Source organism: Panthera leo, chromosome F3 (genome assembly GCF_018350215.1).
Source record: "Panthera leo isolate Ple1 chromosome F3, P.leo_Ple1_pat1.1, whole genome shotgun sequence".
Classification (NCBI taxonomy): domain Eukaryota; kingdom Metazoa; phylum Chordata; class Mammalia; order Carnivora; family Felidae; genus Panthera; species Panthera leo.
Window position 1 is genome coordinate 19,516,748 of NC_056696.1, and position 25,495 is coordinate 19,542,242.

At 43.6% G+C, this 25,495-nt stretch overlaps 1 protein-coding gene across 1 annotated transcript in view; it reads right to left on the minus strand.

The window, feature by feature from the left end:
- LOC122211995 overlaps positions 1–25,495 on the minus strand; it is a 500,798-nt gene that overhangs the window by 59,958 nt on the left and 415,345 nt on the right. Inside the window, exons 12-14 of the mRNA XM_042925590.1 lie at positions 24,120–24,236; positions 22,069–22,194; positions 12,318–12,408 (exon numbers count right to left, since the gene is read on the minus strand). Of these exons, the coding sequence (XP_042781524.1) occupies positions 12,318–12,408; positions 22,069–22,194; positions 24,120–24,236 (334 nt within the window). The remainder of the gene's footprint in view (positions 1–12,317; positions 12,409–22,068; positions 22,195–24,119; positions 24,237–25,495) is intronic.

Consider the following 25,495-nt stretch of genomic DNA (forward strand, 5'->3'; position numbering starts at 1 on the left):
GCCTGTGTACCATCCTTTAGAAAGATCCAGAACATATGATCAATCTGGACACCCAGTGTCTAGGATGTTGGGGGAGAGAGATGGATATACCCAAATCACATCCTTCAAGGCCACCTGAACAGAATTGTGCCTAAGCAACTCTTCAAAGAAACAACTCTGACGGGTAAGACCCAAAGGAGGATACTTCGGAAGCTCCTCACGGCAACTATTTCAATTGATTCCACCTCTTCAGAGCCAGTAATGAGGAACATGTTGGCGTGAGCTACCAAGCAGGAAGAGTGGTCTGGCACCCTGGCACCCTGGCCTGGGAGGAACGTATTACTACTTACTGTGGATACACTCACTTACAGAAATTCACATACTCCTTCATTCAGCAAACATTCATTTAAACACCTACTTTGTGCTAGGCTTTATCGTTGGGGCTGACGAAAACAAAAAACAAAGAAACAAAAAGGCACGGTCCCTGCCATCAATTAACTTACACCCTAATAAGGACACGGACATGAGAATAAATAGTTACAACACAATGAATGAACACCTAGAAAAAAAAGACGTATACCGGAAGGAGTTACAACTTGGGTCAAGCTTACTGGGTGACTTAGGGTCAGATCATTTATACCATTTACACGAAATTAAAAAAGCGTAAGAGCCCAGAACAAGTGTCTTAACCTTCCTAGGAAAGTCAGAGGGGGCCTTCTCAAAGGAGATAATATTTAAGTTTTCCCAAAAAGCACGCAGGACCGCAAGTGTCCCAGACAGAAGAGACAGCGAACACATAAAGACAGGAGGAGGCGTGGTGTATTCAAGCAACTACTAGCAAATCAGAGGCTTCCTCGGGAACCTGGCACAGTGGGGAGCTCCGCTAAACAGCACCTCCCACAAAGGAGGTGAGAAGTTATTCATAAAGCCCTGATCGCTTTTCTCCAGGGGGAAGCACGGATATTCTGGCCCAGCTTGCACAGGCCCATGTGTAACCTCTCCATAGCCCCCTTTCCTTATGTGTGCTGCATCCTCACCACACTGCTGATCCATCCTGACAGGAGCGACAGATTGCGCTCTGGTTTTCCAGGCAGTAGCCAGAGATAGGCCAAGCAGTGCTGCGGCTAGACTGGCCTCCACTTGTAACCTGGACCCCAGCCAGGGGCATATACGCTCCAAGGTCCTAGGGTGCAAGCATACTTCACTGCTGCTATGTCCAACCCTTAGTCCTAAATCTCTTATTTCTGCTGACTAGAAAAGCAGCAATTGAGACACAGCCTGATATGAGGAGGCCAAAGGATCTCTGGGGATCTCCTATTAATTAACCATGGTTCTGCCATGTCTCTTAACCATTCTGGACCTCAGTTTCCACATCTTTAGAATGGATGGATTGGAGCAGGTGACTCCCAAGGTCTTTCTAGCTCTAAGATTTTCTGAGTTATTGCTACTCAGGGGACACAATGGGTAGAGGGTGTCACCATATTCACAGTTCAGCCAGACTCAGTGTGATGCAAGATTATTCTAGAACAGAGGTTGGCAAACTACAGCCCATAGGCCATATCTGGCCTGTATCCTGTTTTTGTATATCCAACAAGCTAAAAATGATTTTTACATTTTTAAAAGAGTTATAAATAAAACAAAGAAGAATATGTGACAGACCACATGTGGCTCACAAAGCCTAAGACTATCTATCTGGCCTTCTGCAGAAATAGTTTGCTGACTTTTATTCTAGAACGCCCAGAAACTGTCTGTATTGAAGGCCTTAGCCATTTAATAGTCTATAAAACAGTGTTTCCTAACTCTGCTCGGGCTCTGAGGCAGATTAAATGTGGCCGCGCTTTCTTTATTGGGAGGTGGGTCAGTGTCTTGACCCCTGGGCTCTGGGTGGGCACTGCAATTGCTTTGTTCAACAGGACACAGGTGTCATGTACCAACCCAGTGTTGGGGTCTAGGCCTGGAGAAACTGGTCTCTAGGGACACTTCCTCTCTCTTGGGAGACTTTCTAGGAGACTTGAGTTGTATCCCTAGAAAGGTGACAGGCATGTGAAGCAAAGCCATCTTGGGCCCTTCAGACCAGCTCATCTGCTAGCTGAATATCACCAAGTGACCTTAACACCACATGGGAAAGAACTTCCCAGTCAGGCCCTGCTGAAATTCCTGACTCACAAAATCTGCATACATAATAAAATGATTGTTATTTTCAGCATGTAGGTTTTGGAGTAGTTTGTTACACAGCAAGCGATAACTGGAATAGGATCACAGTATGGGCTGCTTATGCAATATGGACCAGTCCCCTCCTTTGTCTTGGGTGGAGTCCTGGATCCGTATTGTAATAAGGCCCTCCAGGAGATTCATACTACCAAACAACTTTGAGAATTAATCTTCATGCTGGCTCTGTTTTGATAGCATGATTTTCCAGGATGTGCTTGGAATTATTAAAAAAAAAAAAAAAAGAAAGAAAAAAAAGCACCTGCTTTCTTCCATGGTACCACGGGATGGGGATATGGGGGCTCTAGGTATGGCCTGGATCTATTCACAGGCCACTCCCTAACATCAGTCACCTCCAAGATACCGAGTTCCCTCTTTGGACCAAACTGTATCTAAGACACTGTTGGGATTAAACTGACTATAAGATGCTCAAAGGCCAGAGCTTGGTGTTATTTGTCATTGTATCCCTTGAACCTAGAAGCATCTAGCAGGGAACAAAGTAGCTGCTTCATATATATTTATGGATTGAAAGCAAATAATAACAATTCCCATAAATTTATTGATCATTTACGTCATGGTGGGATGGCACTAAACGTTTTATACAGATTGTTTCATTTAATCCTCTCAACCCCAAGAGGCAGATGTCATTAGCTTCGTCTTAGAAAGAGCAAAACCTGGGATACCTGGTGGCTCAGTTGGTTAAAGATCTGACTCCTGATTTCGGTTCAGGTCATGATCTCACAGTTCATGAGTTCGAGCCCCTCATCGGGCTCTCTGCTGTTAGCACAGAGAGATCCTCTGTCCTCCTCTCTCTCTGCCTACCCTACCCTCATAAACAAACAAACAAACAAACAAATAAATAAATAAATAAATAGCAAAACCGAAATTCAGCAGATGAATTTGCTCCAGACAGCAGATACAAAAGCTATTCAGATAGGGTCTATTTGACTTCGGAGCTCTTATCCACTGCGCAGCACTTCCTCTCACAGGCCAGACATGTGGAGTCTCAGCCTCTGACGGGCTTCGGACCTGGGGGAGCCAGAGCACAAACCCATGCCTGCAACGCTGTGCACAGCAAACCGTGCAGCTCTGTCAGCAGAGTGCTGTGGGGACCCCCGAGAGCTGAACTGGTTTACTATGCTCTGGAGCAAGTAAGTACAAACCTAATGGCTTCAAAGAAACCATTTTATTAGCTCGCAGCGCTGCAGGTCAGAGGTCCTCACACGGCATGGCTGGGTTCTCTGCCCAAGGCTAACATCAAGGTGTCACCAGTCTGCTTTCTCACCTGGAACCCAGGGTCCTCTCTGAAGCTCACATGACAGTTGTGGTAGAATTCAGTGTCTTGCCGTTCTAGGCCTATGGCCCCTATTTCCTTGCTGGCTGTCAGCCACTGGCTGCCCTCAGCTCCTAGACATCACCCCATGGCCCCTCTACCTTCAAAGCCAGAAGTGGACAGTCGCCCTTGTGTTCGATCTCTCTCACACTTCAAACTCTTTAGGAGGAGCCCAGTCCCCTTTAAGGGTTCCTCTGATTAGGTCAGACTTTTCCAAGACACTCTCCTTTCCTTAGAGTCAACAGATTTGAGACCTCAATTACATCTGCGAGATCCCTTCACAGCAGCACCTACGTTAGTGTTTGCTGGAACACGTAGGAGGAGGTATGTGCGCACCTGAGGCTGGGGATCTTGGGGGCCATCTTTCATTCTGCCTAGTACAAGTGCACAGAGCAGGAGCAGATGGACAAAGAGAGGCTACCTCACAGGCGTGTCCTCATGCAAAGGCTTTATCTTTCTCTGTACTCAGAGGCCCCAGTAGAGAGGGATCCATTCTGGAACCTTAAGGCAGATAATTATATGGTGGTTTCTTAATCTGAGAGTGGAGCTTGAAGGGGAGGGAGTGCTGGCCCATAAAACAATGACTCTGCATGTTAATGTGTGGTACAAAGGTACAGAGGCTATGAAGAGTGGTACCCCATGCTGGTTCCCTGTCTTTCTGCTCCTAATAAGGTCTCTGTGGAGAACATTCGCCCCAGAGGTGCAAGCTGGGCAGGGTCTGGGTTTGCCTTTCCTCACAGTCCTACGTTCTCTGCAGAATCTGCTGCTTTTGCAGGAGGAATTGATTACTGAATAATGAATTATCATTCTTTTTTCATTTTCCAATCCTTTTCTGAAATGTGCTACTTTTCTACCTATTGAGGCTCAAAAATGGGAGGAAAAGAAAGAAGATTCTTTTTTCATCCAGAGGAGAAAAAATCCCACAGTCTTATCTAACAACCCTAGCTTATTCTTGGGGATGATAGTAATAATTGCTTTAATTAATTCAATTTCTGACTTCAGAGTAATTTCATTTCTTCCTTGACTGGACAATAATGTTTCCAATGAAGCGAAGCCTCACTAGAGAATACCAGGCAGGGCGGGGCCACTTGGTCAGATCAAAGAAGTTCTTACCCTCTTGGGGGCCATGAAGAGGGATCCTGGAAATAAATGTACCACTCGAGAAGAACAGAGGTGTTCCTGTGTCAGAGACCAAAGGCACGCTCACAAGTCCTCATGAGGCCATGGCGGACAGCTGCCCTCCACATCCCAGATTGTGGAAGTTCCAGACTATAAAATTTATTCTCCCAAGAAGAAGGGTGCATACAGGGGCACCACCATGAGAGGAGATCAGTGGATTAGGTCAGGCAGCCACAGGGGAGGAAGGGTAGTGTCACCCACAGACATCTGAAGGAGGAAGCTAGAGTTCTCACAGGGCAGAGCTGGCAGAAAGAGCCCGAGGGTGGCTTCGTGAAAACTGACTTGTGACCTGCGTTCAGTCCTTAACTTAATACACTCCAAAGTGAATACTCAAGAGAAGGAAAAGATAACAATCGGTTGATTCTGTGATATGACTGATTTGGAGGACCTTCTTCAACAACGAATTTCAAGTTGTAAGTCATCCGTGAAGCTCTACTACAGGGATTTCAGTATGTTTGAGAGTGTGTGTGAAGGTGTGCACGGGTGTGAGAGGGTGGATCCAAGTGTGTGAGAGTGTGTGTGAACATTGTGTGTGTGGAAATGTGTGTGAGAGTGCATGTGTGGGTGTGAGAGTGCGTGAGTGTGTGAGGGTATGTAAGAGTATATGTGTTTGTGAGAGTATGTAAGAGGGTGAGTGAGTGTGTATGTGGAGTGAAGATGTAAGGGAGATTATATGTGAGTGAAAGGGTGTGTGGGTATGTGTGAGTGTTGAGAGTGGGTGTGAGTATGTGAGGGTGCATGTGAGGGTGAGTGTAAGAGACTTGCATGTGAATGAAAGGGTGTGTTCAAATGTATGTGTCAGTGTGTGTGCGTGTGTGAATATGTGAATGTGAGTGTGCAAGGGTAAGTGTGTGTAAGGGTGTGAATGCACATGAGAGTGAGTATGTGGGAGGGTATGTGTGGGGGTGTGATGGTGAGTATGTGTATGAGAGAGAGAGAGAGAGAGAGAGAGGGAGAGAGGGAGAGAGAGAGAAAGAGAGAAAGAGAGAAAGAAGAGAGAGTGTGTGTGTGTGTGTGTGTGTGCGTAAAGGTGTGTGTGAGAGTGTGGGAGGGACAGCAGACAGGTTGCTGGAGTGACTTAACGTCTTTACTGCCAATTATTGGTGGGGAGGGAAAAAGGTGGATAGGCAGCCTTGTGATGAGGAGTTCCCTGGGGTTTGTGTGGGAGGAACGGAGCCAAAAAAACCCCCAAAAACCAAAAATCTGTTGTCCCAGAGATGGGAAGCACTGGACGGTCAAAGTCTGTTTTTAAAAACATTAATGTGTGGTATCTGGATTTCTTACTTTCTCTCATATTTACTCATCTCGAGTGTATCCCTCCTTTCCCTTATCCTAGAATTTTGTAAAATCCCCAACCAGGGAGAAAGAATGGCTCATTCATTCAACAGACATTTCTTTCAGATCCTTCCTTTGGGTGGACTTCAGTTTTCTCCTTGGCACCTACTGCCAAGTGACATTTTTACTTTTCATCTTATTCACCCTCTAGATCCTCAGCCACAATGTAAGTTCCATGAGGACAGAGTTTGTCCAGAGTTTTTCGCTACTATATCCCCACTGTATTAACAGTGCTTGATGCATAATAGATGATTTGGAAATGTTGAGCGTATGCGTAAATATGATGAATGCCTACTAATGCTCTGAACCCACTGCTAAACATCTGAGAGAAGGAAATTAATGAGAGCTCTACCCTTTCTTTAGTTCCCAGGTTGGTGGTAGGATCAGAATTGTATGCAAATGGTTGGAGTCCAGGTAATTAAGGGGCAGCAGAAGTCCATGCATAGTGACGTGAGAAGGAAGCAAGGGCAGGGCAGGGGTGCCAGGTACTGAGCCGTAACAAGCAACTTATGGGAGGCGTCACAGAAAGGGGGATGTTTGAGGTGGTCTCTAGGGATGAGCTGAGTTTTCCAGGTATAAACAGGGCTAGCAGGTGCAGGAGCAATGGAAGGGTGCTCCGTGACAAGGCACGCACACTAGAAGGTGCTGAATAAACAGAATGGCATGCTCAAGAAGCTGCAAAATCTAGTGCGCCCGGAACTGTGACTATAGATCAAAGCATGTGTGCCAGTGAACTGTGTGCCAGTTCAAGATTGGGGGTTTGGTTCTGCAGGATCCTGGGATGTTTTGTTGGTTTTTGTTTTGTTTAGTTTAAGATTTCAGGCCAATTATCAATGGGATCAAATGGGCAGTTATGGCAGAAGGTGAGCTGAGAAGGGAAAAGACTGACGGCAGAGGTGAGTTAGGAAGGTTCTGGATAGCCCTGGCAAGGCAGTGGAGGAGAGGAGTGGAGTGCATTCAACACTTAGAAAACAGAAACAATTGAACTGGGGACTGGAGACGGTGAGGGAGTGACAAGAGAGCAGGAGTCAGGAGGAATCTGAGCTTCCGGCTTGAACAGTTGGGCTAAGAACGGCACCAGAGAAGAGAGAAAAACGGGAGCAAGGTAGATAGGACATCATGTGACGTGAGTGCACACCGTTGAGGGAACCACACAGGTCTTCAAGAAATAGTTCCTGAGACTCCTGGGTGGCTCAGTCGGTTGAGCATCTGACTCTCGATTTCAGCTGAGGTCATGATCCCAGGGTCATGGGATCAAACTCCATGTAGGGCTCTGTGCGGAGCATGCAGCCTGCTTAAGATTCTCTCGCTCGCTCGCTCTCTCTCTCCCTCTGCCTCCTCTCCCCTACTTGCAGACATTCTCGAAAATACATTTTTAAAAAATGAAAAAAAAAAAACTAAGAACTATTCCCTGACCTCAGAGTCTTCAAACACTTTAGATGTACTGTCACCTACAAACCGAACTTCCAGGAACATTATTTCCTGCCTCAATCATCAATCTGCCTTCCTCTCTGTCACCAAATTTTTCCCTCTGTCCTGCCTCCAAGCTTCGTTTTTTTTCTCTGCCCATCCCGTGTACCTGTTTTGTAAAATCAGCCTTAGTGCCACATTTTGTTGCCTCCAAACTGAACACAAGCACGGCCAAAGCACCAAGGAGATGCCCCAGCTGTTTGTTGACTTGAACGACATAGAACTTAAAGATCCCAAAGAGAGAAAACTTGTCTGTAGTTTGTATACTGTCTAAAACTTTCTTGGCCTGATACCTGTTAAAGAAGTTTAGGAATACCAAAAAAATAGAAATGAAAATGAAAGCGGTGGTTTCTTCTGCTTAGGGGAGACCTGGCCCCTCTCCATGCTTAGTTTATTCATCTGACTACCATTGGATCCAGCATTCTAGGCAAGTTGGCAGCCCCACAGTGGTTTAAGAAGCTTTGTTAAAGGGGCACCTGGGTGGCTCAGTGAGTTGAGCATCAGACTTTGGCTCAGGTCATGATCTCGTGGTTCGTGAGTTCGAGCCCTGCACCAAACTCTCTGCTGTCAGCGCGGAGCCCACTTTGGATCCTCTGTCCCCCTCTCTCTGCCCCTCTCCCACTTGTGTGCTCTCCCCCTCTCTCCCCAAAATAAATAAACATTAAAAAAAAACTTTGTTAAGGATGAGGGGAGATGAGATGGCATCATTCTCCAGCTTCAGTCAGGGACCTCCAGAAAGGACAAGTAACAGTCAAACTTGGAGACCAGGGGAACGGGTGGGGGCAGCTTCCCTGAAAAGTGGCCAGGCAGGCTCAGCCATGACAGCAGGGCACATGACTCCTTCCTAAGTCACAGGAGGCTCCAACTGAGAGAGAGACTGTCTTTTCAGATGGTCCATTACTGGAGGATTACAATTAAAAAAAATTAACTAGCCCCCTTATGAGAGGGACCAGATTGAAGACAATATGCTGCTTTGTTTTCCTAGTTTTCTCCCATTGCAAACAAGGCTCTAAAAATGCTATGCAGAACTAAGCCATGAATCATGCAGGAGAGTGCAGTGAAGTCCAGATGAAGGAGAGGCCGCTGTAGCAAGTTGCCAAACAGCCACAGCAAGGGTGCTCATTGGCAGGAGCTGAAGGGTAAAAAGACTTGTGGCAGGAGTGATAGAAGCATGAGGAAAGACGAGGAAAAGAAATCTGAGGACTGAGGAAACTGGGGTGGAGGCATCTGGTTGAAGGCCCAAGCAGAGGGGCCAAGAACTTCATTCTGTGAATTGAGAAGTAGCCCTGTGACAGGTCCCGGAACATGGTGGATTGGTGCCTGGAAGGGTGTGGAGAGCTTCTTGCAGTCATAGGTCAAGTCACTTTCTGTCACCCCCAGCCTTTCCTTCTGGCACCTAGATCATTAGAGTCATAGAGATGAGCAGTGATCTCAGTCTTCTGACTCAGCCATCACAAAAACAACACTGTAGGGTGCCCAGGCAGGCCATATAAGTGAGTGCGCTCAGCCAGGTACAGGAAAAACCATCTGGATCTCTCCATAGATGGAAACATGGACAAAGACAAGTATTTCTCTACCATCAGGAAATTTGCAGTGTGACAGGATGATAAAGGGCTACGTGCACTCAGTCTCAGTGTCAGAAGCTACTAGGGTGTGGTGGGAGAGGTGGCAAGCCAGATGGCTCATTCTAATGGTGGGGCCACACTTCCTAAAACCCACTGGCAATAAAGAAGACCGAGTGCCCTATGGCTGGCACAGATGACTTTCACAAGAAGCCACACTAATTTTGACATGATGTCTGCCAATGTTTAAATATTCAGATTTTTTAAAGACACAAAGTATTCAACCTGTATGTAGTCTATTTAAAATCTCTTATCTGCTCCAATATTCTCTCATTGTATAAATGAGGAAACTGAGGCCCACAGAGAAGTGAGGTCCTGCCCTCTGCTACACTGTGAGCTGGGGACAAGACTACACCTGGAGTTAGCCCCCCCCCCCCCCCCCCCCCCGTCCAGGCCCCCCTCCACCTCCCATTGTTCTAGACTGCTTCTCTGGGAGCCTTATCCTCCCCTCCGAGAAGCTGTCCCAGCCTCTTCCACTGCTCCCTGGCTGTCAGCAGCATCCCTGCAGCACCCCACTTGGGAAGCACCCTGCCCACTGCACATATTTCACCTGCCAAAAGAAAATAAACCCAATACCTCATCCCTTCCTTTTGGACCTGTACTGCATTGACCTGGAGAGCCCCACCCCCACCCCCCGCCCAGGTATGTTCATATCCTAATCCCCAGAACCTGTGAATGCTACAAATGCTAGCTTTTTTGATCTTTGCAGATGTGGTTAAGTTAAAGCAGTTGAGATGAGGTCATTCTGGGTTATCCAGGTGGGCCCTAACCCAATGACCAGTGTCCTTACCAGGGGGAGGCAGAAGGAGATCACACAGACAAAAGAGGAGAAAAAAATGTGACCAAAGAGGCAGGGACTGGAGTGATGTGGCAAGAAATTAAAAAATGCCAGTAGCCACCAGAAGCTGGATGAGCCAAGAATGAATTTCCCCCACGTCCCGCAGAGAAGGATGGCCCTGCCAATACCTCGGCTTCGGGCTCTGGCCTCCGGAACTGTGAGAGAATAAACCGTGTTGTTTTAAACCACCTAGTCTATGGTAATATAGCAGTCCCAGGAAACCCATACAGGACCCTTCCTTCTACTGGGGAGTAGGCATTTCCCGCGAGACTAAGAGCAGTAATGACTACCATTTGCTGAATGCTTCAGCTATGTACCAGGTCCGCAGATTTTCCCAATCCTCACACCACTCTATCACATGACGTTTTCTCCTCTCCTGCCCTCTTTCCCACCTAGGATACAAACAGGGAAACCGAGGCACTCTGAAGTCACACGGCTCTAAAGCAGCAGTGCCAAGATCTGAAGCCCACGCTCCTCACTCTCACCACCTTACCCCTCTGGGACTCCCGAGAGTAAGCTCTTATAACGTAACAGTGAACTCCCATAGCTCCAGGGTGGAACCCAATGGTGGACATTTTCACCGTCGGAACAGATCAGTGCAGACTCTTTCTTTGGACAATGGCCAGGTTCCTTAGATTTAAGATGTTATATTAAATTTTGCCAATATCAAAGAAAGAGTTGTGCCTGCTGCATAGATCTGTGGGCAACGGCACATCACTTTCAGATGCAGGCATTGCTAGACTGTACCAGAAGATGAACCACCACGAGGAACATCCCTGACTGTTCACGCATTGATAATTTTGTTTCTTCAGACCTTCGGGAACAACCACCACACAAATGCATAGTCAGGAAACAATGACTTCACACTAATAGAGCACAGGCAAATCACAGGTTGACGAAAAATGGAATAGGTTTTACTAGAGAAAAAGGGAGGTACCTGGAACTGTATGATGTTTAAGTAACTAGAAATATTTTGAGGAGTTGATTTTAATCCAGAGGTTAAGACCTAACTATGGATTTTAAATAGTAATCTTGAGTACTTAGACAATTGAAGTCAATCTCTTTGGGCTTCAATTTGAAAATCTGTAAAATCTAAGGATAGAAATAATGTGTACATACCATATGGACCAGTATGTGGCACATATTTGATTCTCAATGAACAACAGATAATTAAATTATCATTATAGTTGTTGCTAATTGTCCTTGGCTCATCCCCTGTTTTATGATACAAAATTTTAACTCAAATATTCTGTAAGAGGATATCACAAAAATGATCCAATCACCAGTTTAATTTCTCTTTTTAGAATTATATAAAAAATTGTAATTCCATACCAGAAATAAGCACCCTTTCAAATTATTCTCTAAAATAACTTGTTGCAAGCATACATAAATTCACTCCACGTATAATATTCTTTCAATTGACTTAGAGATGTGAAGGCAGACTTGTTAGAGGAAAAAAAAAATCTATAAAGGCTACACTCATTCATCCACCAGATATTTATGGAGGAATGTCTCCAGAATCAATTGCCCTAAGAGCTAAAATCCTGTAGGATTATACACAGAAAACACAGTGGAGTTTGCTAATGAAAAAATTAAGTGTAAACTCAAAAGAGGGAGAATTCCTTTCCAATATGACGTGGAATTGTGGGAGATGGGAAATAAATAATAGCAAGGACAGCAAGGCATAAGGAGAAGCTCTAAGAAGGAGGTAGTCTTCTAGTGGAGTGTTAAAGGAAAAATCAGATTTTGACATGGGGGGGGCAATGGTTTTCTAGACAAAAAGATGAAGACTGAAAATTTCTACGTGCCTGTGGCAAGCAGCAAATGAGTGTTCTGATGGAACAAAGGAATGAATATTTGATTTAATATTGGAAAGATAGATAGTAGAGACCTCAAATATGGCCAGAGCATTTTGAACCTTACTTGTTAGATAGTGAATGTCCTTAACATCCTTAATAGAGGAGAGATATAATCAGAAATGGGGATTTTGTAACTTAGGTGTGTAGCCTGTGCTAGTGGGAATAGATACAGAGAGACTAGTTAGGAGGCTAGGTGATAATCTATGTGAGAGGAGAATGAATAATCAACTAGGGGCACGAGTGGGATGGGAAGGGAGTAAAGACAAAAAGGAGTCAGCCAAAGGACAATAAACTGTTTGGATGCGGTGGGGTGAGGCGGGGAGTTAAAGATGACTCAGAATTTTAGATCTAAATGCCTGAGAAAATCTCATAGTAATCTGAATAAGGAGCACAGAGCAAAGGGCAGACTTTTCTGGAAGAAATGATATGCTTAATTTGGGATGCATGCAGATGTCCACCATGCAAATGCAAAACAAAAATAAAAAACAAAATACCTTTAGTTTAGAAGAAAGTTTGGCTCTGGAGATTGAGAAGGGGAGAGTCCTTAGGGTGAATTGTTGATAATCTGGAGAAAGCTTCAGATGACTAAAGGAGAACATAAAGAGAAAGAAAAAAACGAGACAAGAATAGTCACTGGAGAACAGCATCTAATTTCATGGGGTTTGGAGTAAAATGGCATCCAGAGAAAGAACAATCTGAGAGGTAGGAGGAAAATAAAATTGGTCCCATGTCTCTAGAGTGTTTGACAGTCAAGAAGGTACAGATACTTTAGAGACTAAGATCTTGGAGAAAGCTGTGCTTTTTGCCAATGCTGGTTGTCTGGAATGCGCACCTTGCCCCCACCCGTCTCCATGTAGCCAATTCCAATTTATCCATGAGGCTCACTATAAATGCCGCCTCCTCTGTGAAGTCATCCTAGGCCATTTCCTAAGAAAAGATAGTTCTGTTCTCCCTCTGCTGTAGGCATTCTCACTTTACACTACCACTGCTTTTAGTCACGTGGTCACATGGTAGACATTCTTTAAGTGGGTGCCAGGGCTAGTACTGAAGGCATAAGAGAAGGGCCTAGTTTTGCTCAGCAGGAATGATACTTTTCTTCTAAGGCAGACCGGAAGGAAAGACCTCTTGGCTCAGTACCTAGGACCTACAGGTTTCCCAATGACTTCAAAATTATTTGAGATCCCAAAAATAAAAACAAAATAAAAAAACACCTCCAAAATTTGAAAACAAATGTGAAAGGCAAAAATAAAGGTTTAAATATCTATAAAAGTTGTTATCTCAAATGTTCAGCCATAAGTCTTCTATAATCACAAACAAATGTGATTTAATGTGGTATTTGGGTGCATTAAATACATGCATAATATACAAACAGGCTTAATATGGTTTGAGGTGATGCATCCAACAGTATGCCCAGAACCCAGGAAGACGTCAGACCATCCTGAGAGAAGCCCTTTGGAGGAATTTTGAAGTAGAAATGAGGGAAGAAACAACACATATTTTACAAGTCTTCTATGTTGGCCACTTTATTTCACATACATCACTAAAATAAAGGCATGAGGTTCTGGTAAAGACAGAGAAAACAATCCTCTAAAAATGTTCTATCCCTCGAGCCTGGTTATTACCTTCGACGCATCCTTGTAACACCTGTAGCAGTGACTGACATGGAGGCAGGTCTACCTTGACCTTTAGGAATGGAGCCCATTCATCAAGTGCCCTAGCAATCTAGTGATCTCAGTCCAAACCCCACAAATAACCGTCTAATTGTTATAAAAATGTTTAAATTATTAATAAACACATATAGGAAAGCAAGCTCTCAACATCCCACAAAGAATAATTATGATGGTTTTAGAAACAAGCTATGACTTGCCAGAAAACTTGCTAGGCAACTTCCAGTCCATAGCAAATCTATATACTTAGTTTTGTTATCTTTATAAAGTATATTAACAAAATAATAGCAATAAGGCTCTGAAAAGATGTAATTCCTATATGAAGCCCTAAGAGGCTTTTTATGGAGTGAAGCAATCAGAGGAAGGTAAGCAGTGGCTTTTCCCTTAAAAAAATTTCAGTGGAGTTTTTTTTATTAATTTCAGATTTAAAAATTATTAAAAATGAGACTACATGTACAAAATATAATCTCATTTATGAAAATGACAGCCTAAAATCCTATTTCAAACCCAATTTTCAATACATGGAAGTTGTTCCTGAGCATCTGAGTCATATTAGGATATTCTTGTTAAAATTACCATAGTCTGTGGAGAAAATTAACTTTCTGAAGTATCCCATAGGTGCCAAAGTTATAAGCTTTTTTAAAATTAACTTTCAGTTTTCTGAAATATATTGCTGGGTCTTCCTAGGACTGTGGCTTTAAATAAAATAGGCATCACATGTATTAAATGTATACAAATTTGAACTGTACACAGTTTTCAATACAACTATGGTACAATAATTTTATCTTAATGTATCCAACATTACATCAATCTTTTTACATATACATCTTTCTCTCTGGTTATTTAAAATGAAATGGCTCACAGGTGTTTTATTAATGTGTCTCTGAGAAAAGAAAGGCAGTTCTTTTCTGCCACATTATTTTCAAATTTTCATCATGAAATCGCATCTATGAAAAGTAGCCATGGAGGTGGGGAGGGGTGAATGTTACGAGAAACCAAAGTGAAGAGGCAAAAAAAAAGTCAGAACCCAATGATCATTTCGAGGGGCAGATACAAGGCCAGGCTAAATTTTTTGAGTAATCAAGCATAATCTTAACCTCTTATGTGTTGTTCTGGATATAAAGATGTGGCTTGGAATTATCTCCCTTCCCTGAAACCACACCAGAGCATCAAGAATATATGTCAGCTTCCTCTAACTGCTGTGGAGTTGGCAAAGAGGCAGGAATCATGTGGAGTGACAGGGAGAGTCAGCCTGGCAGGTCCTAATTGCCCTATTTGCTCTTTAATGGTTCTCTCTGCTGACTTCCGTTTTGTAGAACTTCTGTTAATGATCAACAGGCTATATGTACAAGGTACTTACTGTGCATTTAAAACTTTTTAGACTACTTATAGCCACTTGCACATTTGGGAAGAATTCCATTTGCAGAGACCAAGCTATTACATTAGTTGAGCGAATATACATTTTAAGGAATGCATGTTAATGAGACCAAGTGAAATCTGGTCATTTGAACAACTGACCAGGCATGCAAATGCTCGGGCTCTGTGTACAAAAGGAAGTTCAGGATTGGGTTGTTGATTTGCATAATCGAAATAATTCCCTTTGTCCTTTTCTTCACTCTGACCATAAAACTTGCCAGACCATGGAGGAGGGTCTGCATGTCAATCAGAATGATGACACACTGGAAGCCTTCTTCTGCCCCAGATTTCAGGTAATCTGGTTACCTGCTCTGTAGTGGGAAGAGAGTGCCTGGTATGTTAGACCAATTGAAAATGTTCTCCTGTGTTCAGATCAGGGAAAGAGAGAGAGTCAGAGTCATCACTTGCCACAGTCCTGAATTCTGGAATATGCTGGCTTAGTTCAGAGAAAGGGTACAGAAGGGAGATAAAAAGAGTGGACGGGGTGGGAATTAGGAGAACAGGTTTTCAATCTAGGCCTTGTGGCTCCTTAGTTGCATAACACTGATCAATCATGTCCCCTCTCCAGCCCTCAAAAGACCCCAGGTAGAATGACCAGGGGAGCTAGGGTGAGGCCTAGGGAAGAAATCTGGGTCGGATGGTAAAACGACTTCTGGAAGCTCAAAGGTGACCAAGCTCATCAGAGCAGGTTTGGGAAACCATGCTCAGGTTGGATGGAACACATGAAAAGACCATCTTTATATGACAAAATAAATGGCCGTTTTATATGGCTAAATTCAGCTATAAGGTGTCTATTTTGCTGGAGTGTCCTAACTAGGTATCCTCCTCAGTAAAAGGGTCTGGTGGGAGTGGCTGTTTGGAGAGGTCTTACAGGTACTGATGCCAATCCCTTTCAAAACATTCAATTACCTCCTCAAATGTTGGCTTTAAAGAGCAAGTTTACAGGTAAAAACAAAACAGGTATATCATTTGACACTTAAGAACTGCTTCAAAATATTTAATCTGATTGAGTCCTTACAGTCCTATCAGGAAATAAACCTTATCATATCTTGGCTCCCACCCTGTGGCACCACCCTATTTATTCCCCATGCATGGTCCATTCTTTTTCTAACTTCCTAATTGGCTTTTCTGTGTTGACTACTTGTTCAAGGGTATTTCTCAAGGTTCAAGCCTCATTTTTTCCTCTTTTCTACTCCAGAGACGTCATTCTTTTTTTTTTAATTTTAAAGAAATAGCGCACATGAGAGTGAGTGGGGGAGGGGCAGAAGGTGAGAGAGAGAGATGGGGGGGGAGAGAGAGAGAGAGAGAGAGAGAGAGAGGGAGTGCACCTCAAGCAGGCTCCATGCTCAGCACTGAGCCTGACATGGGGCTTGATTCCATGAGCTGGGATTGAAAGAGCGGACCTAGACCGGCCGACTCCATTTTGTTCTGTGTCCTCCATCTTGAGTGACTATGTCCCCGACATAGCCCCCTTTCCGGAAAAACCTCAGAAAGAAATTCCCGCTCAAACCTCAGACCATGCCTCCTCCCCTTGAATAACTTCCCGCTCACCCTTCAAACTTCCCGTTCAACCCATGCCCGGCAACCTGCGCAACGGGACTCTGATCCTTCTTCAGCCAATCGGCTAAGGCCACGACCATCACCCCCCCAACTCCCCCTAGACCCCTATAAAACTTTGTGCTTTTGAAACATGCTCTCTCTCTCCTGCATCTCACCGCTGCCTTGGTGCAGGTAGGGGATTGAGCTCAAGCTAGCTCAAATAAATAGGCTCTTTGCTTTTGCATCGGACTCGGCTCCCTGGTGACCTTTGGGGATCACGAATTCTGGGCATAACAGGATCATGACTTGAGCCAAAATCAAGAGTGGGGCACTCAACCGACTGAGTCACCCAGGTGCCCCATCATTCATTTTCACATGACCTTCACATTTTTATCTCCTACCTGGACCTTTTCCCTAAAATCTATTTCTACCATTCAAACTGCCCACCAGACACTTAGTACTTAATTTTCCAGCATTGCCTCCAACTCAACAACTTTCTAGCTAATTCATCATTATCTTATCCCTCTTCCCTTCATCCCTTGTGGCTCCTCCTTCTGACTTTCCACTTCTGTTAATAACATCATCATTCTCCCACTTACCTAAGTGCAATGTTTCCATCATCTTGACCTCTTTCTCTCTTGTCCTCCACATTTCATCAGTTATCAAGGCCTTCTGATTATTGTTTCATAATTTCCCTCCGCCATTGGTGTCATGGAATGGAGGCAGGAACTGGATAATTCACCCATTATTACCTGAAGACACTGTTACCTCACTAGCCTAAGGAACACTCAGGTAATTTCCTCCATGTTCCATGGCATTTGGAACCATCCATGGTTTTCATCTGATGATCTTGAATTCTTTCCCCTTTGAGTGCTAAGAATTCAAGATCATCAGATGAAAACCAAGCAAACAAAGCTTCCCTGAGGGTGTGTGGCTTATGATTGCTAGGTTGGGGAACTGAGGTAGAAAGGGGCTTTTGTACAGATTACTTAGGGGATCCAAACTTTAAATCTGCAATACTAAATAAATGGAAAACCAAGGAATTTCAAGGAAGAGTAGAAAACTCTACAGAAGAAGATAGATTTGGCCCTGAGATCCCAATTTGCTGCAATTTCAAATATTATTTTAGCCCTCAGGACAAAGAAAGTGATACATTGTAAGTGTCAAAAAAAAAAAAAAAACAAAAACACAAAACTACACCATTTTCTTTTCTATTTCTTCTTTCTGAGCAGAGGTATAGGTACAATTTACTGCTTCAGACTGGGCTGATGGGGAAAATAAAGTAAAATTTTACATAAGTAATCTCAGTTAATTAGATGACTGGGGACATAGTACAAATATGACCATGGACACAATGGAGAAAAAGTGGGCACCATGTAGATGCTTAACACCTTTAGGTTTCAGTAATTTGTTGTAAAATTATTACAATAATCAAGTATGCCTACAGTGCATGTAAAGATTATAAGGAGAGACTAAATAGGTAGACAAAAGGACTAAGCATATTGACGTGTACATTAGAGAAAGCAATGATGTGTAAGTTATCATAACCATGTATGCCCAAGCAACGATTACTGCCTTCATACCCTGGCATGTTATTTACAAAGATACAATAAAGCACAGAGGTTCAAAGAAGAAAAATTCATTCTGGACAGATTTGGATTTGAGTGTTTTCTTCTGCAAATTACCATGTTACTTAATTTTTAGACTTTAATTTCTTTATTTCTATAAAATGGGAATTAATTATGATGTCTACTTCACAGGCTGTGAGGATTTAATGAAATGATGCATGGAAAGCACTTAGTTTTAGTAAACTTTAGTAAGAAAGAGAACAATTACTCAGAGTTTTTATTACCATTAGCATTCTGTTTTCATGTAAATATGCATCAAGAAATCAAGTCAAGCTGTGGACAGTGCTGTTGCTTTAGGCAAATCCTTGTACTTCTTAATCTAGAATCATGGATACATAAGTGGAATATAGGTAGATGCTGGTGCATGTTGCTTGGTGAATTGGTAATAGTCTTAGGAGATGAGTTTAGAGCTCTTTTGTCCTTAAGCACAATAATTTAGTGTGCTTGAACATCCTACAACACATTTTAGCAAATTATCATCCATTTTGGCATATTACTCTGCCGAGTGCTTTAATGAAAGCATGATGTTTGTCAGCTCTAAACCTTAGTGTGAGTCTCCTTTGAGCCAGAGAGCCATGGTTGGTATCTAGGCAGAGGCAGATCTCCCTAACATCTTCTATATGAATGGCACAGTGGTTCCCAAGGAGAAGAGAGGAAGATGAATATCTCAACACAACCTACTTGAATTGTTACAGAAGCAGTTCAAAGGGCACCCCAAAGGGAAACAGGTATTCCAGGAGGGAGGGAGGGAAGGAGTAAGGGAGGGAGAGAGAGAGAGAGAAAGAAAGAAGGAAGAAGAAGAAAGAGAGGAGAGAGAGAGAGAGAAGGAAAGGGGGAGAGGAGGGCATTCTATGTTTCCTTCTAGTGAGATGGAAGGAATGGAAGATTCTCTTTTCAGGGACAGCATTATGACATCAAAATATTAATCATCCGACACTGTACACAAGGTGTTGGAGGGGAGAGCATGAAACCTTAGTCTTTCACAAGGAATAGGCTTAAAAAAGTTTCAAGGATTTTTTTTGCAAATTATAAATACACTTATTATTATTTATTGCAGAGATCAGCCTTCATTAAAGTTAAATGCACAGTTAATGGGCTACTTTGTGCTTTATCTTTTGCACCCTCATTAAAGTTGAGGGTAGGCACATGCATTCCCTTAAGTATGCTAGAAGGAAAAATGATTTCAGTTTTTTTGTATTGTTGCTTCTGTTGTTTCATTAGTAGCCAATTAATTGTTCCTAATGAATTATCAAAGGCACTAACAATATCTGGGTTCTTCTTTTCCACTAACTAGCTCAACTATAGAAAACTTAGTATTTTCTGGGAAGTTTTTTTTTTTTTTAACCCATTTCTTCTGAACTCTATTGAACTCAAAGGGATTCCTCCCACACTCCAAGAACAGCTAGAAGAAGGAGGGAAGAGAAGGTCAGAAGAGCACAGGGGTGGTAACAGCTCTCCTGAGCCTCAACCCAATGCCAGAGAAGGAGCTCCAGTAAGTAAATCAAGTCAACACCACCCCTCCCATTCCTCTGCCCTTTTATATGCAACTGTTAAATTAGCTTTAAGTTCCCTGAGGGTAGGAATAAGGTCTACTTTCCAACTGTGTTCAGGATCTAGCACCTTACTTAATGTTAAATAACAACAATGCATTTTAATTGGCCTACTTTCAGAGCACCAGATCAAATTATTCTAATTAATTGGTTGATCTCATATTTCACTTATATTGTCAGGTTATTATTTTTCCCTTTAGGGCTCAAGACACCACTGACAGTTCAAATACTTCTTCATTAATTACCATGTCTTAGATTCCATATAATCTTATTATAATTATTTTGATATCACATTTATTGGGGACCAACATGTATTAGGAGCAATTAAGAACAGAGAATTAGTTTCAACTTTTCCCACCTATATGCACACCGAGTTGATGCTCAAAATCTGATAGAAGGTATACTTGGCTTGGCAGATGAGAGGCCTCAATTAGGTTTAATTGGGCAGACATGAAATCAGTTTCGAGAAAGTGATCGATAAACATTTTATAACGTTGGATCAAGTTTCTTTTTCAGCAGCTAAACATTTCTTGTTAACTGGCTCATCTTTTCTTCCTTGGGTTGCTGTGATACCCAACTGAGCCAAGCCCTACACTATAAGGGGGAACTAGGCAAACCAGTAGTTTTCAAGAGAAAGGGAGGCAGGAGAGAAAAGGGTTTGAAAATCAGCACAAGACCTTTACAGGGTTAAAGGACTCTGTGTGTTTAGTCTGGAGAGCGGATGTGAATATTTAAGCCATGTGAATATTTAAATGAACTTCCATGGACAGGAAATGGGTTAACTGCATATAACAGAACAAAGTCAATGGGTTGGTGTGGCAGAGAAAGAAACTTTTGCACAATAGAAGAAAAACTAAACAAACTTTGGAATCATATATACACTGGGTACCCTAATACAGATAGTACCTTGTCACTCTTAAAAAGATACTAAAGACGCTAGATTTTTTTAATTCAAAAATAATTATGAATGCCTAATACACGAGACACGTTTATAAATAGACATGAATGGAGGTGGGGCACTTGGATGGCTCAGTTGGCTAAGTGTTGGGCTCTTGATTTTGGCTCAGGTCATGATCTCACCCATTGTGGGTTCAAGCCCCACTTCAGCCTCTGAACTGTCAGTGTGGAGCCTGCTTGGGATTCTCTCTTTCCCCCCCTCTCTCTCTCTGCCCCTTGCCTGCCTCTTTCTCTCTCTCTCTCTCTCTCTCTCTCTCTCACACACACACACACACACACACACACAAAAGTAATAAACTTAAAAAAACAGATATGAACAAATCAAACTACAGGCTGCCAAGGAGCTTGGATTTTAGTGTGTGTTGTGGTGTGTGCGACGGGGGGGGGGGCGGGCAGTTTGAGGACAGTACACAACATAAGCAGTCAAAGCACTTTTCCTTAGATAGAGGTATATGTTATGCCAGGAGGTCAGGGGAGTAAGGTCAGAGAGCCTGTGCAGGTCTAAGCATGTCAGTGATTTATGGAACGGGGTAGAGTTGGGATTTTAAACTAAGTGCAAAGAGGACCTTTGGAGGGTTTTAAGCAGAGAAGACACAATTTGAATTCCGTTTCTGAAAGACCACTGTGCCAGTTGTGTGGAGAAGGAATTAAGGAGGAGGAGAAGAATGGAAGCAGGGGCACCTGCGAGGAGACCACTGGTTGTGACAGGTGAGACGTGGTGGACAGATCTGGGGAAAGTTCGGGCAGCAGAGGTGCTGCTAGACAAGAAGGAACAGATGAGAGAACGGCGGGAGGGTGGCTCCCACTTCCAAGGAATGCTTGAACCAGGAATTCGGGTTTTAAGTGGGAGGTTGGAGATAAAGGTCTCTGAAGGCCCCTTCAACCCTGAAGTTGTGTAATGTTGTGGTAAATTTCAGGTGTGGCCACTCTAGATCCTCCATTTAATCTTTCTGCTAATGCAGGAGCACTTGGCGAGCACCAGCATTGATGTGGGGACGAGAGAGGGCACGGCGTCTCTGAAGGCAGAGATGTCCTACTGCTTTCCTCACTCCTGTACTTCCAGTGCCTGTGACTGTGCCTGGCGAATAACTAGTCTTTGGTGAGCGAACGAATAAAAAGATGAGAAGTGTATACATTGTTTACACCTGTAGTTGGCATTCAAACTAATTCATTCCTGGGGCGCCTGGGGGGCTCAGTCGGTTGGGCGTCCGACTTCGGCTCAGGTCATGATCTTGCGGTCCGTGAGTTCGAGCCCTGCATCGGGCTCTGGGCTGACAGCTCAGAGCCTGGAGCCTGTTTTGGATTCTGTGTCTCCCTCTCTCTCTGACCCTCCCCTGCTCATGCTCTGTCTCTCTCTGTCTCAAAAATAAATAAATGTTAAAAAAAAATTAAAAAAAAAACTAATTCATTCCTATTCAATCCACCTTGCTCTTACTGCGATGTAGGAGTTGTACTTGGCATCAACATAAAGAATAAATAGCTGCTTACTTACGTGTGCAGGTTTTCGAAGAATAGCAGTTAAGGTGGGTCAGAATGCTCTCCTCTCTCAAACTCATGGGTCTTGAACTTGTCTTTTCTTGTAGACATATGCCACGTCTTCCAAATGAAGAAATGCTATAAAAACAGAAACAAATAACAAGCTGACATTCAGCAAAACCACTTGAATAGTGTTTGTGCTTGAAGGACATGTGTGCTATATGGACACTAGGGAAGGTTTTCGCCAAATTGTACTGTTAGCCATAGAGCCCAGCTCTGAGCAGGCCCTCAGTAAATGTCAGTGGATTCCCAAAGTCTAAGTTCATTGAGGGCGAGAACATGTATCAAGTGTGGTTCTTCAGTCTACCTGGAAGAGATTCAGCTCTGCTTAGGAAGTCCCCTGTTCTTATGATTCTCATTGGAATTAGACTATCACATCAAAATCTCCACATACCTGCCTTCAAATCACTCTAGATAAATTGCTTCCTGGCTTTTTGTTTTTGTCTTCATTCAATGTATAACTACCTGGTAGGTTCTAAAGACCCAACAGTGACCCCTCTAGGGGTTTTCTCTGCCTGCTCTTCCCTTTCCCTCCTATCACTCTTTGGACTGTTTCCTTTGTTTTACCTAATTCACAGAGTTGATTGCCCCTCTTGTATCATGAGGCAGAGGGAAAAACAATGATGAGGACCCAACACTAACTGGAACCTGCAACAAACAGAAGTTGTTGCCAAGGCAACCCAACCAGAGATTCCTGCATCCAGCCATCACAGGGTGGGGGGGAGTTTGGGATGAGATCACTTGAGGGGCAGGGGGACCTTTCAGGAAAAAAGCTGACCTGATAAAGGAACCAAGCAGTTGTCATTCCAAGTGATGTCTTTTTCCTTTTTCCCTTTCTCAATAAAGAGAAGAACTTGCAAAAGCCTTGAAAGATAAGCAGGCTGAGTAAACTAGGTGGGATTTCAAAGGCTCCTGTTCAATTAATCTGACTGCAGCTAGATCAGAACAGTTGTGCTCCTGGGTACAAGCAGAGGGGAGACATTAGGGCAAGGAAACAGAAGGAAAGGGGACAAGGCATTAAACACACTTCTGAACCACTGTGTACGCTATAATAGGAGTGATCGCCTTTATTTATACAATGCCTTTTGTCCAGGATCCTGCGAGCACAGCACAGACATTACCTCCCTGGGCTTCCAAACACCTCTGTGAGCTGAGGATCAAGGACAGGGATTATTTTACAGATGGGAAAACTGGCACTCAAAAACCGCATATGTGCCAAGACCCCTTCACAAGATAGCAGCACAGCCAGAAACAGGATGCAGGTAAAAATAACGACAATCATTTTTTTTAATTGCTTCTTAACATCGTCCCTGCTGGATCGAGATCTATTTCACAAAATTGACTTTAAAGGGCCAAAGTCTCTTCCCTCCCTATCCTGGTGAGGCTGCATGCTCAGAATGTAGTTGTTTAAGCCCCTGACACATGGACTGAAGGGGGTCCCCGATGGGCTTGTGGACTCCAGTCGTCAATTAAAATGCTCCTGGACAGCGCTGCAACCGCACTAGACCTCGTTCTCCTGCCCTTTTAGGGGATTCATTTTGGCACCTTTCTGCCCTGTGCATTCTCAAACGGGGAATCTTCATCAATCAAACAAATGTTTATTGATTGCCTACCATGTTCAGCCCTGGTGCTATGAATGAATAGCAAATGTTACCTATAGTACTTACCTGCAAAAACGATCGTGTATACCACAGAGCCTTCTACAGAAGATGGAAGGGAAACACAGAGGAAACAAGGAATAAAGGAACAGAAAATGAACTGTTAAGATACCACAGACCAAATGGTGGTAGCAGGTGTGGCACGATTCTGAGAAAAGCATAGTATGGTGACCTGAAGTCAGAGGAGGCTTGACCAAGGAAGGCCTCTGGAGCCACTTGCTAGAGATTTGGTCTGTGAGCGGAAGGAGGTGGTGCCTCTATGAAACAGACCTCCACACACACCCTCTACACGTGCTCCACAGATAAGGACCTAGCATGCTATATTGTGAATATTTTTTTACTTACCCTGGCAACCTAACTCCTTCCTTGGACTGGGTCCTCCTGAGCAGAGACCGTGCTCTATTCTTCTCTGTATCCCGGTGCTTAGCTCTGTGCCTGGCACATAGTAGGTGATCCGTAAACCTATGATAAGTGAGTAGATGGGTGAATCAGTGAATCAAAAATGTCCTGATGACAACAGCAACAACAATGATATCTAATGCTAGTTTTCATGCAGCAAGAATTCACAGCTAATGTTAAATAAATAAATGATAATTCTAAGTTCCCACAGAGTACAGTAGGCTGTGATTTGGGAGGCCGTTGGATCTTGGCTCAGCCACTTACTATCCTTATGGCCTTAGGACAAGGCTCCAGATCTCTGTTTCTTCACTTATAAAATATGAATGAAATAATTATATTTACCTCACTGGCTGTGGTAAGGTTGAAATTAAATAATGCATGCAAAAATGCTTTGTAAAGTGTAAATCAGCATACGAGTCCCAGTCATTATTGCCATCAATAGCGTAATTTAGCATACCATTAATTTATGTCACCCATTACATACATTTTCCACCGAAGTACTATTGTAAATCATAGGCCTTTTAAGGCTGAAATGTCCTAATCTGAAGATAAATAAGGCAAAGTTGACATAAAATAATTTCTCCCAAGGTCCAACAGGCGGGACTAGAGCTAGTCTAGTCTAGCAGACTCCTGACCTGTGCTCCCTCCACAAAGCAGCTCTGAGAAGCCCCCCTGAGCAGATTAGTCTCATAAAGACGGAAACTAAGTGGCTGCCTTTCTCCCTTCTTTGTTCTCATCATTCAGTGTCACCACATCAAAACAGAACTGGACACATTCCTGCAGTCACTTCTCGTCTCTACCCTCACTGAAGGCCAGATGCTACATCTCCTTCCTGAAGCTGTGGCAACGCGTGGCCAGCCTCCCAGCTCCAGTCCTACTCCCCACCGCCCATCTGGGCTCTGATGTTAAGTCATCTTTCTCAAGCACCATGTGAGCCCATCTCAGACACTTCAAAAGCCTCCGGTTGCTTCTTTTCCTAAAAGCCCCCTTCATGAGGTTTGAACCTCTTATCACAGCCCTTCCCACTCTCACAGAGCCTCTTGGTTGGAGGCTGGGATGACTTCCGTTATCACTATCTACCAAGCCCCCACTAGATCCTCGGTACAAATTTATTAAACTAGAAGAATCATAACAAACCCTATGACATAACCACCCTCCCAGATTCCCCTCTCAGTTGTGACACACGAGCTCACAAATCCCTAGCCAAGCCTTCCTTCCACGCACAGATTCCCTGGAACAGATTCCATGACACTTGAGGGAAGCAGCTCCTCCAGGAGGGTGCTCATTCATGATATTAACCTTCTTCTCCCTTCTTGTCCATC